We start from the raw sequence: 16763 nt of genomic DNA, 5'->3' as shown, positions 1-16763 counted from the left end.
CTCTCTCTCTCTCTCTCTCTCTCTCTCTCTCTCTCTCTCTCTCTCTCTCTCTCTCTCTCTCTCTCTCTCTCTCTCTCTCTCTCTGTCTGTCTGTATCTCTCCCTCTTTCTATTTCTCTCGCGTCGGAATTTTTAGTTACAGCTGTTAGATGCGTTGTAGCCTGACGTGTACGTCGAGAATTGACAGCCAAACATCAGTGGCATCCGTAATGCTAACTTCCGTAAGCCTTGCGTAATCCTCAGTTCTGGGTGTGGGCGCAGCAGTAATGTCTTTGCCAAATGCGCTTCAGCTTTTTGCTACATATTTTTAAAATATCGCGATGACCTCAGAGTAAACTTGCTTCATGTTGCATTTGCAGTTTTACAGATAGTTAGCGTTATAATTAAGTCGGCGCAATTCACGTAGTTAGCTCATTCGAACGTCGTTGTCACTACGCACTGTGTGCGTGTGCGTTCACGTGTAGGTGCGCGTGTATGCGTGTGCACCTGTGTACGCGACGATTCTGTAGTCTGTCTGTGTGTTTGTTTGTGTGTGTGTGTGCGCGTGCGTGCGTGCGTGCATGCGTGCATGTGTGCGTGTGCGTATATATGCGTGTGTGTGTGGGGGGGGGGTAATAGTCGTTAACTTTAGTGCTTCGTAATTGATTAGCAATAATTACGTCAATATAAATGCATTACATTAGGCACTCTCGGAGGTAATAATTTTGCGCCGCCCGTCTCGATTCCCGACCGCGCTGCGCGAGAGCTCCGTAACACGCTGCGCGCGTCTCGTATGCTGCAACCCTTTAAGAGCCCGTTAATATTTAATCGGCGGAATTTAGACGTGTTGCGTGGCCGACCGGCTGGCACGGCTTCTCTCCCCTCCATCTCTCAGCTCGGCAGCCGATGAATCTTTGTCAGTCCCATCCGGCTGACTCACGAACAAGAATGCGGGAAGTGATCATTCCTCGTGCCTCCCCCGCCAACTCGTCTGCACTTCGAACCCATCTGGAGCAACAACGATAATTAGCGCCGTGCCAATAAAAAAAAAACCCCCGGGGGAGGCGATGACGGAGCTCGCTAGGGAATCCCCCGGAATTCGCGTGACTCGAGGCCTCCCTGTGTCTCAGCATGACTCGTGAGCTTCTCCCTGTGTCTCGGCGTGTCTCGTGAACTTCTCCCTGTGTCTCGGCGTGTCTCGTGACCTCCCTGTGTCTCGGCGTGTCTCGTGAACTTCTCCCTGTGTCTCGGCATGTCTCGTGAACGTCTCCCTGTGTTTCGGCATGTCTCATTCTCCCTGTGTCTCGTTTCAGGCTGTGTACTCGCGTGTGGCGCGCGTCTGCAAGAACGATCGCGGCGGTCTGCTCGTGCTCGAGGGACAGTGGACATCATTCGTCAAGTCTCGGCTCATCTGCTCCTTGCCCGGCGACTACCCGTTCCACTTCAACGAGATACGTACGTGCTGCGCCGCGCCACCCTTTGCTGCTACTGCCGCCCCGCGACCCGCCCAGCCTCCATCCCCTCCCATCCACCGCTCCCGCGATCCACCCAGCTTCCGTCCCCTCCCATCCGCTGCTCCCGCGATCCACCCAGCCTCCGTCCCCTCCCATCCACCGCTCCCGCGATCCACCCAGCCTCCGTCCCCTCCCATCCACCGCTCCCGCGATCCACCCAGCCTCCGTCCCCTCCCATCCACCGCTCCCGCGATCCACCCAGCTTCCGTCCCCTCCCATCCGCTGCTCCCGCGACCCACCCAACCTCCATTCCCTTCCATCTGCCGCTCCCATGACCCGCCCAACCTCCGCCCCCTCTCATTTGCATGCATGAGAAAATCGGATCGATCTCGTTCGACTTCGTCTCGAAAGAAGGCGGCGAGTCGCGAGCCGGCCGACGGAGGATCGAGTCGTCGCATTTTTTGTTGACGATTCGTTTTCTTTGCTGATTCATTTTCTTTCTCTGCTGGGGGCGGGGAGGGGGTCATTCGTGGCACCACGGGGGGGGAGTCACGATATATTGGCCGGCGATGCTCAAGTAATTGGTTCGGTGCGGGCGGTCGGCGCATTTAGTCTTTCGAGACTCGCTCGGCGCGTGTGGCGCCGGGCGTGCCGATGATGCGGTGGCGCTCGTGGAACGAGATCGCGCCGGAGCAATTGATTTCTCACATTCGCCGTCTTCCCCGTTGCGTCGTCTGTGCATGCATCGCAATGTTGATTCAATCCATCCCGATGTCGTCAGGTAGCGGCGTCTCCGCCGTCGCCGCGGCGACGTTTGCCAGACCGCTCGTGACGCCATCTATGCGGTGCCCGCGCACACGATTCATGCGCCGATATCGTCTAGAGAGGCGGCTCTTTATCGCAAAACCTTCGGCGAAAATTCTCTTCGGCATGATAGGTTATGTAAACCGCAACCGTTTACACAGTCGCCATTATATTCCGACTAAATTCAACAGCGTTTTCAGAGAATTACACGAGGTAGTAAAGGGCCGGCAATATCTGCTAACAGCGTGCACTTTGGATGCTAATAGCTGCTGCATTCTAGCTGCATGTCAGTACTCGGCCAGCAATCGCACCGCATGTGCCAGCTCGAAAGATTCATTGTTTTCTCAACGAGCCCGTCTGGTTGTTATATAACTGAATTTGAATTGTACGGTGCAAACACTCTGGGGAGTGAAGATGCTTTGAAGTGAACATGTTTTGTGAAGCCTGTACATGCGTCCGTGCGTGCGTGCGTGACCGAGCATCACATTCATGCCGTGTTGTCCGTACATGTGCTGCATTCATGCCTGGTTCTCTATACATGTGCTCTAACCCTTCCATGTTCTCCATACATGTGCTCTAACGCTGTTGCCTCTGTGTGCATGTGTAGAGGCGAGCACGCCACTCGTGGAGACGATGGTCAACGGCAAGCGGGAGCTTGTGTTCTACGCCGTCTTCACGACGCCAGACAACAGCATCAGCGGGTCGGCGGTGTGCGCGTTCCGCATGCGCAACGTCACTGACGCGTTCGACGGGCCGTTCAAGGCGCACGACGTCGACTCCTGCTGGCAGACGGTGCCCTCGAGCAAGGTGCCCTCGCCGCGGCCCGGAACGGTAAGAAGCCCACCTTCCTTCATCCGTGCTGTCCTCTGATCACCTTCCCCACACCCCTCCATCCGTGCTGTCCTCTGACCTTCCCCACAACCCTCCATCCATATCTACCTCTGACCTCTCCCCCTTATAACGTTGACTGTTGCTGGAAGAGCAGCGCGTGCCCTCACCATGGCTGGGAATGGTAAGCAACCCACCTCCTTCTTCCCCACAACCCTCCATCCATCCTTACCTTTGACCGTCACCATTATAACGTCGACTGGTGCTGCAGTTATGACGGCTGGGAATGGTAAGTAAGTAGCCCTCCCCTCACGACTCCATCCACCCCCAGCCCTCATGAGAAAATTTGGGTGGTGACTTTCGCTCTACTGCTCGTGCCATGACTGTGACTCATATGTTGGGTAGGACTACCCCAAATGTTGGAGCTAGTCCTATATGATACTCTCCCCCACTGTAACAACTGCATGTTATAAACATCACGATGGACCCTTGATATAACTTCGTCCCTACTCTTATTAACAGTCCTGGCTGTATTTGTTACCCTATCAGCTGCTTACCATGAAGCGTAAACCCGGTGGTTATCATGGTTAGAAACCTTTAAATAACTCCTTGCAATTATTAGTGCACACAATTTACAGTGCCATAAAATAATAACTATAATTGCAGATAATTATGATATACATGTTATTGTGATTTACTCCTGGCAGTTCTCCTGTGTGTGTGACATTAGTAATACGACTTATATTTTAATGGAAATTTACTTGAATTTCCTTCATATTCCTTTCATCTATTCCTTACGTTATATTCATCTGTGTAAATTATATCAATCATACCCAATTTGATTTAATATCTGTCATTATAATTATGTATAAACCCTGGTGTGGAAATTGTTTAAATTACGAAGCCTTGCATTGTACATTACATTTCGCATTGCCTTGACGTCACATCCCTAATTGGTTGCTTTTCAGTGTGTGAATGATTCACAAGACTCAAGTCAGCTCCCCGATACGACCTTGAACTTCATCAAGGACAAGCCACTAATGGACATGCCTGTGCCACCTATGGGGAGTGAGCCACTGCTGGTGCGCACACATCTGCAGTAAGTGACGCATTCTCCAATACATGCACTCATCTCTCACATCTTGCTGCATCGAGTATTAGTTTCTCTAACAACCAGAGGTGTTCAGAGCAGCCGACTGACTACTCCACTTGCGCATTTATCGAAAAACAGCCTCTCTGCGGAACAAATTGTCACTTATATGTTCTTTAGCATTAGAGAGTTATCACTTCGTTCAAGGCATATTAGTAACAAACAGTTATTTCCCAGTTTGCGGGGGGGAAAAACACGGATGCACGCAGCTCTCCTGAACAACTCTGCGAAAAAGTTGGAATTCAAACCTTTTACAAATACCAGCGCATTGTACATTTCAGGTCAAAGTTCACGCACATCACAGTCGATCCCCAGGTGGTGGCGGTGGACGGATCCACGTACGACGTTATGTTCGTCGGAACTAGTAAGTGTTGCCGCACAGGGTCTACGCCAACTGTCAGACTACCCGCTTGATTTCATTACGATTTCCGCAACGTTGCATCGTTCGATCAGTGGCTGGCATTCCGGTAGCATGGGTGTTACACTCCATCGTCGTCTAGAGGCGAAGCACAGCTCCTACTGAACACAGTCGTGACGCAGTATGCTGCAGTTATAGACGAATGCGTTCAGCAGTATAGGAGCACATAGTGGTGTCTCGGTGCTACGCGACGACGCGTTGCATCTCGGGTGGGGCCGCATCGCAGCCTCCCGGGAGCTAATCAGGTTGTGTGGGTATTAATTGTTGCCGCTACAGTTCACTGCGAGACAAAAGGCTCGGATTTCTGTGCTAATTAAAAGTCAACTGTCACTCTGCAGCGAAAATGCTCGCGGCTATCAATTATTAATTGCCGGGACGATCGATGAGGCTTCATGAATTTGTAAGTGAAGCCATAAGGCGGACGCGATGCTGCCAATCGAAAAAAAGAGAGTATGGCCGGTCCCGGGTGACGCCGGAATTTTAAAAAATCGTGGCATTTTTCTAATGATAAAAGGAGTGGGGAATCAATACATTAGAACTTCCATGTATTTGCATGCAGCGCCATCAGAAAAAAACCCGCTATGAAGCAAGATCGCATCGAACGCATATTTGATGTCGAATCAATTGGGTTTTATTCTTATAGGAAATTATTTTTATCACGCGACGGTTTGCACCTGTGCTTCGTCTTCTGCCGAGACTTAGCATTGGTAATATCATCTAGGTTTTAGACCAAGAAAACGAGTAATGGGGCAAAGGGAGAGTCGAGCAGTGCGAGGGGTAGAACAGGTTTAGAGGGATGAGAGGGGGAAGTGCAGGGGGAGCTACGATGTAAGGAGTGGGTAAGATTAGGGGAAGGGTGGGGCGATCTGAGGGTTGGAATAGGGTGAGATGACATTAGGGGGTTGTGCATGGAAATTACATGACCAATTCCATTGCCGCAGGAACTCTACAGCACCTGATTGAATGACCGCTATTTTCACTGCATCTCTGCCTAATTGCACTCGCAATTTAATGAGCATGTTGAGGCCTTCATTAGCATCCCCATTGCGAATATGCAAATTTGCGAAAAGAAGATTCAACAAAAAACTATTTATACAAATTCGTTTAAGTGGAGTTTTACAGTGTTGCAGCGTATCTGTCCCTATGCATTTTGTAATGCAATCATTTTATGCAATTTAGACTTTCACACGACAATGATTAACTGTTTATATGTTGGCGGTATGTATAACTTACTGCAGCTGCACATTCCATTAGCTTATTTTACAGCATTTATTGGACTTAAAAACTATGAACATATAAACTGTATAAATTATGGAAAATTATAACTTACGTTTGCTATGGAATTACACTAATAAAGTCTAATTAGTTATTAATCCATTGGCACTGCATGCCTGATTCTCTCCTTAAAAATTAATTGGGATGTTTGCGGTCAGTGTGGTATCAGATGCTGTGATCTTCTTACCATCTGCCACAATTATCTATTTAACAATGTCATGGAGATCAGGATTCTCCCTGCAAACATTGTTTCCACAAACCGTCTCTAATTAATTGCCAATTAAGGACTAATCAAAGTAATTACACTTCGCATGACATCCATGCAGGTGCAAATCTTAGTTCTCCTTTCAGGTGTGCTTACAGGTGTGTGCGTGTGCTTGCAGGTGTGTGTGTGTGTGTGTGTGTGTGTGTGTGTACGTGTGCTTACACGTGTGCTTACAGGTGCATGCGTGTGTGTGTGTGCTTGCAGGTGTGCTTACAGGTGTGTGCGTGTGCTTACAGGTGTGTGCGTGTGCTTGCAGGTGTGCTTACAGGTGTGTGTGTGTGTGTGTGTGCTTGCAGGTGTGTGCGTGTGCTTACAGGTGTGTGCGTGTGCTTGCAGGTGTGCTTACAGGTGTGTGCATGTGCTTGCAGGTGTGCTTACAGGTGTGTGCGTGTGCTTGCAGGTGTGGTTACAGGTGTGTGCGTGTGCTTGCAGGTGTGCTTACAGGTGTGTACGTGTGCTTACACGTGTGCTTACAGGTGCATGCGTGTGTTTGCAGGTGACGGCTTCGTGTTCAAGTCGCTGCACGTGAACTCTGGCGGCGGCGGCGGCGACGACGCGAGGCGGCACATTGTCGTCGAGCAGGTGCGAGTGCTCAACGTGACGCTGCACGGCAACCTCACCAACCTGTACGTCTACCGGCAGCGCACGCCAGACGGCGACACCGACGAGAAGCTGGTGGTGGTGTCGCAGCGGTCGGTACACGCGCTGCCCGTGCAGCACTGCGCCGTGCGCGTCTCCTGCGCCGGCTGCGTGCAGCTGCAGGACCCCTACTGCGCGTGGGACCGCAAGAAGAAGCTGTGCGTGCACGATGCCAACCGCGGCGACGCCGCCGACAAGAGGCAAGTTACGCGTGCGCGGGTTGCTGAAAGAGTTGAGCACGGTGGGGTGTGTGGGGGGAGAAGCTAGCAGGAACGTAGCTAACCCTTTTTTTCTGGGGGGGGGGGGAGCTATGTGCATTGTGTGTTCTGGGAAGGTGACCACCATATATTTTGTCTACTTTTTTTGGGGGGGGGGAACTGCCGCGAGCTATGACCCTGGTCAGTGAGTTCTATGCTCTCAGTTATGAGTCTTCACTTGTGACTCCACCTTGCTTACTAAGTGTGTGTATGTGTGCGTGTGGGTGTGTGTCTGCATCTGTGTATATGACATGGTGTCCTGCTGTACGAATGATGCATAAGATGTTCATTAATTGACAGTTGCTTAGCAGGAATTAACTATTACAAGCTCGCTACTGCTACTGTCGTGGAGAGTCTTGCGAAAGTTTTCGTGTCTCCGCTCGGATTTACCGTACTAATTGTATCGTTTCTCTTTTGTGCTTGCAGGAAACCATGGAGCACTCCCCACCCTGGACAGTTTATACAGAACGTTCAGGATGGCTTTCACGTAGACTGTAAAGATGTAGGTAGGTGACGCTGACATCATTTTGTCCCATCCTCTCCGTCCATGCGTGACATGTGTGATGATGATGTGTGCACCGACTATCTCGTATAGTACGGACTTCATGGTTTTAATTTACCTTGCACGTTACCTGATTTTTATTATCTGAATGTTTTTTTCTAAATAATTTATTTAACAATGTTCACTGGTTTCGTTGAGAAAGGTACCAGTCGAGATTGACAGTTTTTTCAAGTTTTTTTTCTTCAATATGATTTCAATTCGAATTCAGTTGTATTAAAATTTAATTTACTTTCTATTTAATTTGACAGTGATTTTGTTCTTGATATAGTGACCCCTTTTTGTTTAAAATCACGCAAACGCCTTTATCAATTTCAGATGAAAAACTTACGTCTACAAGCACAACCCCTGGTGAGTTGAGTGTGGAATGGTGGATTGCCTCTACATTACATTCACTGAGTGCTGATAACACACACTTATGTTCGCCTGAATGCTTGCTAGAGGGTGATAAATGGCTGTAAAGGAAAGATCCACCGTTTTTGCAACAGTAGTAACGTGCGACACCTTTTCATGTCAGCAATATCCACTGTATGAAGTTGATAAGGAAAATTTGTTATCCTCGCTATGTAAAGCATCCTCAAGCAAGCAGGCAGTCATTTCCAGGGCAGTGTTAATATGTTGCGTTTATACTAACCAGGGTTAACCGTATCCGTACGTTATACACCTCTGTAGGAATAGTGGTAGGTTGTCATACTAACCATGTTTTTCTGTGTCTTCACTAATCATATTCTCTGTCTAACTCTCATTCGTCTATTAGATGGTGTTGCAGTTTTTTGTCTCCAGGTGTCACTACTGGTGTACTCGTCTGCTTACTCGTATTGGATTACATTACAGAACAGCATTGTACTCTGTCTATCTTGTTGAAGCTGTACTAGTGCTCTTGTCCTGTCTAATGCAGTAGTATTAGTGCTGGGTGTAAAAGCCTTGCTGGGTCTATTGAATTCATGCTACTTACTCTTCTGCCGATGTATGGTATACATATAAATATACATGTGTCTCAGGAATGCATAATAGAGGGCCTGCTATTATGTACTTCTGATGTGTATATTTATCTGTTTACACACATAACACACTGTATATATACAAATATATGCACATACATACATCTGGTCGGCAAGTGTAGTGAGCAATTATATGTGAAGTGGGATTTTCTGGGTTAATTAACAATCGAACAACGTTTCGAGTAACGACGTTGCTTCGATACTAACAAGGTGCATTTCTGCACATTGACAAGGTAATGGTATGTCCGTGTAACATACACTAATGAACAGGTGTGCAGATGCTGTAGCATTGTCACCTTGGTTACTGACCCGCAGTGGTGCCCTGCTTGCGGAAAAAAAAGCTAGGTGCTTTAGCATTCCAAACTACGGTAGCCTTTGCGATCTGACTCATGTTACACGAGTTATTGGTCGCCCAGGCCCGCGAGTCACACTGAGCTATTGCTGAATCGTGTGACAGCGTCACTGGTGGCTTGTACCGGGCGTTTTGAACAACCGAGTGCAGATAGAGCCGTCTACAGAATTGTACTTTTAATTGGGGGCTTCGCGCTAGTACAAAATTAAAAGTGCTTGGCTCGAATCGAGTGCGATAATGCCATCGCAGACCGATTACATGAGCGAACACTCGAATAACGAATACCAGAGGAACGTGACGGAAAATTCACTTCCCGTAAAATAATCGTCGTTTTCCATTTGCATTGTTGCTCCTCTGTTAAGTTTTGCATGACAAAATGCTATGTTGTGTTGTGTTACACGCAGCAGGGTTCACGCGTGATGACGTTTCCGCTGCTGCGTGGCGTTGTGTTGTGCTGATGATTGTATTGCGTGTGTACTGCATACCACCGTGTTTTGCCTGGATGATCTGCGGGGATCTCGACGATCGTAGTTTTTAGCGTGATAGAGGATCATCCGTGCACGAACAACGGGGGCCGTTGTACACTAAACGCATCTAGCACTGCTTGTCACGTGACTCTGCGTCATCGTGCACCTTGTTCATTGATTGATAGAAGTGACAACACATCCCGCCACAACCGCACCGCCGAGCACAGAACCGCCGACAACGACCACGGTGGCGCCACCAAGCACTTCCACTCCCGCAGCGCCCTCTGCGACACAGTGCATTTGCGACTGCTCGAAAGTCGCCAATGCATCGTTTGCGAAATACGTTGTTAATAATGAAATTACTGGTTAGTGTAAATTTTCGTAGAGATTCGTATTTTTTTTAACTTTTGCAAAAAATTGTGAAAATTTTGTTTGGCAAGACCTTTCATTAGCATAAAAGAGCTCATTCGATATATGGAAGAGTATTACTAAATGCCAAATTGAGTAAGCTTTGAAATATTTCTATGATACGGCAAAGAAGTATGTCCACCCTATATGTCCCTCCTACAAATTAACTATTCCTTGCATTAATTCATATAAATTGGTTCGTCTGCACTTAATCATAACAAACCTACACTAACATCTCAGAGAGAAGCTCACAATTGGTGGCAGGGATGCACATGGGAAATTTTATCAGAGAATCATCCTTGCAAATACGTTTGCTTCCGTGTTATCATAAACCTAGCTCTTTATTCTTGCATGTACTAGTGAACGGATATGCTATTAGTCTCTGTCTCGCACGATGTAGATGTCACGTCTGAAATTACGCACGTATGCACCTGTCTGTATAACACGTAGAATCGACGAGGAAATGGTCAGTTAAGGCACAGTACATTCGCTGTACGATGGGGACCGTCAGCTAACACTTGGTGGTTGTTCGTTAAAGTGGTTTTCACGAAACGTTCGATAGGCTCTGCACCTCTGTCTCTCGTTTTCTCTCTATCGCCTATGCTTCCTGAGTTTCTCGACTCCCTACGCCCCCTACCCCTGGAATACCCGGAAATTCACGCCAGGTGGCGCTCTCTCGCGCCCTGCTGTACCGCGTCAGGCTTATTGTTCGATGTGGCTGTTATCACCGACAGGTTCAACTGAGGACATCAAACCCCAGGAGGCACCAGCGAGCAAGTGCGCCCCAGCACTAGGTGAGGCCCCTTTCGTTGGCTTATCAACCACTTCACAATGGCTAGCCGCTTTGCGAACATGCGCGCGCACACCGGTGATAAGTAAGATGCAATAATATGATTTAAATGGCGAGGAACAATGGAACGGTCACGCTCACCCGTACACGCCTGCAGCACAGTTGGCCCTGCATCTGGGAAGGCAGCCACCGCCAGTTAGCACTAATCACTCTGATTAATGCGTGCGGTGGTTTACCCGATCGGCGCCTAGGTATAAGTCACAGTCTCGGAATGCTAATTTCTCTGCGCATCCCTCACTCGTTGGTCTCGAAGCACTCACGTGAGTGTGCTATAGAGATCAATTATACTCGAATGAGCATAGGTAGTACAGCAGCAGAGAGACTAGCAGAATATCAGTATTGCGTGTACTGAGAGCTGCTGTAGGTGGCGGTGTGAAATGCAAAGTAGAGACTCTGAACGCATTTGGGTAAGCGCTGATATTTCGTCCACCATCGGAATAAAAACAAAATAATGCAAACCATGACGATAAATTCAGATTTACTTATGTATCGTAGATCTACACTTAATTGTCCTACCGTCTTTGTGATGTTAGTGATACCCCCATACACGCCCGCCCTGTGTTATACAGCTGATCTGTACAGACACACACAGCATAATTACTGCTGTGTACTTATTGCGGGTGTTGTTGAAGGTGCTAGCTGTCGTGTCGTTTTCACGCATCTTGCGACTACATGGCTTCATTTACCTGGTGGCAAACTAACACATGGATCTTCATAGAACACATTTAATCTTCTCTGTGTCTGGTGGGGGGGGGGAGTGCATGTGTGCGTGCGGTAACCTGAAACTTGTAGTAATCATTCTGAGTGATCATTTCAGAATGATTACTCCAAGCCTGAAACTTGTGAGTGGGCTCATACCCTGTAGGGACAGCATGTTAGAACATTGTCATAGCTGTAGGTGTTGCACGCATTCATACTATTTTTCCTCGTTCTTTCTTGCTTTCACTCCTTTTCCTTTTTACATTTTCGATTTTATTGCATATGTGGAGACGAGACGAGTTAGAGTAACAGCAGAATACCAGGGCTACACATGGATTGTGTTAGATAGCAGTGAGATTTTGCATTGTATCCGTGTGATCTTGTGGCTGTTTTTGCACTCGTGTGGGTTTATGTTTGTGCCTTGTGGTCCCCGTATGTTTATACATAAGCGTAGTTGTTTCCCGAACGCAATCGGTGGTGTGCAAGTATCCCTATTTCACGTCACGTTTCATGTTACGGCGATTATTATTTAAATGTCTGTTAATGTACTGTTTCATTTGTTTTGCTATAATTTGTTTCACTACTTAGCCATTGAGGGTTCGGCATTCTAGTGGATAGGGGCCTTATCGATGAAATGTAACATGGCATATACAAATAAACAGATCTGGTGGTTTGTAAATGATCGTGCATACTATATGCAGCGATGATGCAGTACGTGTTTTGCACACCGGTGCATCTTTTAAGAAATTGTAGTGGGTGAGAGGTCATCAGCCCACAGCTAGGTCCTGTCATCACAGAGGGAGCCCGGTACAATGTACTGGCGCACAGGGCTTAAAAGTCGACACATATGCAGTGACACCCAATGATGACAGATCAGAGGTTCTGGGAAAACTAAGCTATGGTGTCTTGAAACGCCATCGCGGTTAGCCGTAAAGGATACTTCAGGACCGAGGTTGTGGGGTCTTAGGGGGAACGCAGTAGCAACTGCGGTTATGGTCCTTGGGGGGCGCATGCAGTTAGGACTGCTGGTCTTTTTGCTGTAATTGTGAACGACATTGCAATGCCGTAGAGGCACAGTTTTGAACCATAGCTCAACCAGTCTGATGAGTTTTTCATAGGGTTTACTCAGTTTTTAGTGATTGTGAATCAATTAGTCATGGGATCCATGAAGTCATTGGTGCACGCTAGTAACACGCCCAGCCATTCCATCCACACCGCGTCGCCCTTGCCTTTTTGAGTGCATTTGCAAATATCAAGTTTTTCTCCGGTAAAAATATGTGCGCCGAGTTTTATGATGGCGTTAGCAGCCTTCGGCAACTGCTGCTCAGTTCGTTATGTCTAAAGATCGCAGGCTTCTCTTAGTGTTATCCTGGTGTTATCAACCCAGCTCTGTAGGTTGCTGCACTGCTGACAGCACATGAAGCAGGCCTACATGGCTTCATCGTGTCTCAATACTCACAGGTTTCACTGGCAAAGTGAAATTGTGCGTAATGCACTGATAACTTACCTGTTATGCGCTGATATACGCGTCTGTTATACGCATCATTTTGCCTATTTGTTTTCCTACGGTTCACACGTACACCTCGTGTGAACGTGCTACGCACGCCTCCGAGTTTATCTTGAGTTGGGACACTGATGTCTAGCTGTGAGACTGATGCGTTGTTATGATGCTAATACACAGTAGTGGACACCGGTTGCTAATCCCCATACATACACGCTCGTGAGGCTTACTGCTTACACGCTCATAATGCTAGAAATGCCCACAGGTGGCACTGCTAGGTGGCCCTCGCACTGTATAGTAACTGATGCTCTCGAGCTATGGTTCTTGACCTCTGGGCTCCAAGCATAAGTATGTGCAGTTACAAAAGCTCTCCAGGGCATATCGAAACATTTCTTTGTAGTCCAATAGTGACAGCGCCGAGCCGAAAGGGTTAAGAACCACCACTCTAGAGTAGATGGGGTGTATAGTTTATGTTATACTAACACGTTCTGTCGGGTTGCTAACACGTACATGTTAACGATCGTCGCTGTCGCACAGCAGAATACGTTTAGATATTTCTCTTCTTCGTCGTGTCTTGTGAATTTTTGTAGTTAACGAAAGTACTAACTCAGTATGTCTGCATTACAGGTACAGCTTATCCATAAAGCCTTCGTAAGCACTGTCGTCAACCCGACAGTTTTACATAATGGTGCTGTAAGCTTTACCTCAAGCTGTCCAGCATCACTGGCCATCTTGTTAGACCCGAGTGTGCGCATTAGAGACTCGTTATAGGGTGCTGCTATACACACTAAGTGTGATGACCCTTACTGTGCATCACCTTAAATCATGCTACCCTGTTTTATGTGATAGCGCGTGACAGCCCTCCGTGTTACACCATGCTAATGCATGATTTATTTACGACATGATGCCACACCGATCTGTGACTAGTTGCCCACTGATGCCACTTTCATGCCGTACTTTCCACCACTGATCTCTCTATACTAACGATCATACAGAGTTAATTAGTATTTAGAGATCAGTGCTCTCTACCTAATGCCACCATTCCAACGCGTGACAATTTGACTTTTCACGCCACACGGATCTGTGACTCCCCCTGTGATGCCACCCTCACTACCCCGTGTTGCTGTGCTGATGTGCAACTATGCATCTCCCTATGCCACCCTCACACCTTACTCTCCCTCCATCCAGTGATGTAATGCTGGTCTGGGACTTGACCACCCTGTGACGCCACGCTAACATTGTGATAGTTTACCCTGTCCCGCCGCGCCGAGCTACGACTCCACCCCGTGACGCCACGCTAACGCTCTCTCTCTCTTCACGCGTGTGTTTCAGAGCCGAGCACCGCGCAGCTGACCGGCTCGTCGCACGCGTACTCTGCCGAGTCGCTGACGCTCGCCATCGTGCTGACGCTCATCCTCGCGCTCCTCATCGGATTCTGCTTCGGCTACCGCTTCAGCATGTGGCACGCGCGGCGCGCGCGCGACGGCGAGCCGCCCTACAAGGAGAACAACGATCTGCGGCGGGCGTCGCGCGAGGCACAGCACCTCAACCACGACGCCGGCTCGATAGGCAGCGGCGGCTACGTCGTCAACAACAAGCCGCCGGTGAACCTCGTGCTGAACGTCGCGCCGAAGGGCGGCGGCGGCGGCAAGTCGCCGAACATATCGACGACGGACTCGGTGTACAACACGAACACGCTGACGAAGGCGAAGAAGGTGTACTTGTAGCGCCCCCTCGTGGCGGGGCGGGCGGCGACGGCGCGGCGGTCGCCGTGCGTCGCCGTATTTTCCTGGTGCAATCTCTGTGAGAATTTGCTACACAGTATTTTGTATAGTGCGACGATGAGTGACGCTCACACGAACCCAGCGCTCCGTACTGTGATGATCGGCAAGTCGCTGCAAGGCGGGGACATTAGGGGATCGTCGGTCGCAGCGCATGCGTGGACGCGGTCAGGGGGATGGGGCGAAGCCAGCAAGCCTTGCCAAGCAGATGCCAAGCAACAAGCTTTGCCGAGCGGCTGGCAAGCAACCAGCTTTGCCGAGCGGCTTCAACACGCTGTTCAGATTGTTGTTGTTGTTATTACCAAGCTAACAGATGCAATCCGTTTTGAGTCTCGCAGCGCCACCTGCTGGGGAGATACTTCTCTCCATTGTAAACGACTGCAGATGGAGCAGAGAGGTAGGTGAACATGCTTCAACCTGACGTGCAACATACACGGGTGCTGCCTGCAAGAAGCTCGACTAGACAAAAGCATCCGTTCCGCACCCGCAGCAAGAGAAACTGGAAATTAGAAACTCGTGCCCAGGCACATACGTTCAGCTAGCTATCAGTGTTCCGTGGCTGCAGCTCACAGCGAGCGTCGAAACATAACTGCTAGCATGAGACACCATGAGCAAGCAGTCGTGCAGCTATCTAATATAAGGAAGCGCGTAAAGATGGTAATATATGCCCGTAGTGTTGTTCTGCACTATCTATTCGCAAGCAGTGCAATGGTGTATCGCTCAAACCTGCTGTAATTGCTGTTAAATTATTGAGTGTCGTGATGAATGCTAGGCAGTAGGATGACACTGCAGTGGGTGTGCAGCATTATGTGCCTGCATGTGCCTTATATACTGGTGACCAACAATAGTTCGACTACTAAGTAGCATTATTTAAGGAGACTGGCAGTAATGTGTGCGAGTAGGAAAACTGAGACAGCGTGCGAGGCCTGCACGACGAAATGGTAGCTAATCAAGTTCACGAGAGATTGGTGTATATATTATTATGTTTGTAAAAAATAATTTGTTTGTAAATACTACTGAAAGACCTTTTTTTTGAGCTCGTCATCACGGAAGCGTATCCGTGATTATTGTTTTAGTTCCACTTCGATTTGAAGCTACTGCTGCCTGACAGAACACAGGCACACTTCAGTAGAATAGATTAAAACGTGGCCATAAGTCTCGAACGTTCCTGTTGATGTTGAAATACTGTACCGATAAGTATATAGAGTATAATTTTTAGTTGATTCTGTGGGAAACCGTTGTACAGAGAATATAGGTAAGCATTAAAGAAATCTCATCTTCGAATCTCAGCCAGACTTATTTTATCAATACTACAGTGCCACACTCTCATTTGTGCGCTCATGGGAAAGGCCTAATTGTAAATAGATGCAGATGTAGACGTTCCTTGTAGTTTTTCCTCGTCACTGTACATGTAACACTGACACACAACCAATCACGGGATGTAGCAGGTTAAACGTAGTACTTCTGTAAGCTTCCTGCAGACTGTTATCCATACCCTTATACAATATTATAGATGCTACAAGTCGTTATCATGAGTTTATTTTGGGACGAATGCCATACGGTAATTTCTAGAATATTCCGTTACAAAATGCATTGTCAGAAGGCGTGCAATTGTTGTTCTAACTATCCCACTGGATAGGATTAGCTTGTTGCACAATCAGTGATTAATGGTTATACTTAATTTGTGTTGATTTATCGAGGAAGTAATCTGCTCAAACTGTCCAGTTGTGCATCCAAGTGTGTTCAAGGTTGGTGTGGTAGTTTTATGATTGGGAACACAGCCATGAGCATTAGTTTAAAGTCGATAAAGTTGTGCTTTGATGGTGAAATTGTATATATTAAACCACTAAACAAAATTCATAGTTGTGTATGTTTTTTCACAATTATCATTAAACATTTCATTTCTTCTCTGTAGTTCTATGAACACCCACTTATTCTTATCAAAAATCGTGACAATTCACTTCACCACTTGCCAATTTGGCACCACTTTCAGTTCAACACGGAATATCATGATTTATATCAAGAGACCATCTTGTTTTGATTTCCTTCATTCAATTATTCATCTACACTCTGGAAC

The 16763-nt window shown here is 47.8% G+C and overlaps 1 protein-coding gene across 3 annotated transcripts in view; it reads left to right on the top strand.

The window, feature by feature from the left end:
- Window positions 1–16542, top strand: part of LOC106813663 (semaphorin-1A-like) — a 121928-nt gene extending 105386 nt beyond the window's left edge. The window contains exons 9-18 of one of the 3 annotated variants that reach the window (XM_014817859.1): window positions 1292–1433; window positions 2844–3067; window positions 4033–4163; window positions 4496–4578; window positions 6669–7011; window positions 7495–7574; window positions 7946–7978; window positions 9633–9812; window positions 10590–10649; window positions 14238–16542. In XM_014817859.1, the coding sequence (XP_014673345.1) occupies window positions 1292–1433; window positions 2844–3067; window positions 4033–4163; window positions 4496–4578; window positions 6669–7011; window positions 7495–7574; window positions 7946–7978; window positions 9633–9812; window positions 10590–10649; window positions 14238–14632 (1671 nt within the window). In that variant the 3' untranslated portion in view covers window positions 14633–16542. The remainder of the gene's footprint in view (window positions 1–1291; window positions 1434–2843; window positions 3068–4032; window positions 4164–4495; window positions 4579–6668; window positions 7012–7494; window positions 7575–7945; window positions 7979–9632; window positions 9813–10589; window positions 10650–14237) is intronic. The other 2 variants (XM_014817860.1, XM_014817861.1) reach the window with 2 other exon arrangements.
- Window positions 16543–16763: the final 221 nt, after the last annotated feature.

Source organism: Priapulus caudatus, unplaced genomic scaffold (assembly GCF_000485595.1).
Source record: "Priapulus caudatus unplaced genomic scaffold, Priapulus_caudatus-5.0.1 Scaffold806, whole genome shotgun sequence".
Lineage (NCBI taxonomy): Eukaryota > Metazoa > Priapulida > Priapulimorpha > Priapulimorphida > Priapulidae > Priapulus > Priapulus caudatus.
This window is presented reverse-complemented; position numbering and strand designations above follow the sequence as displayed.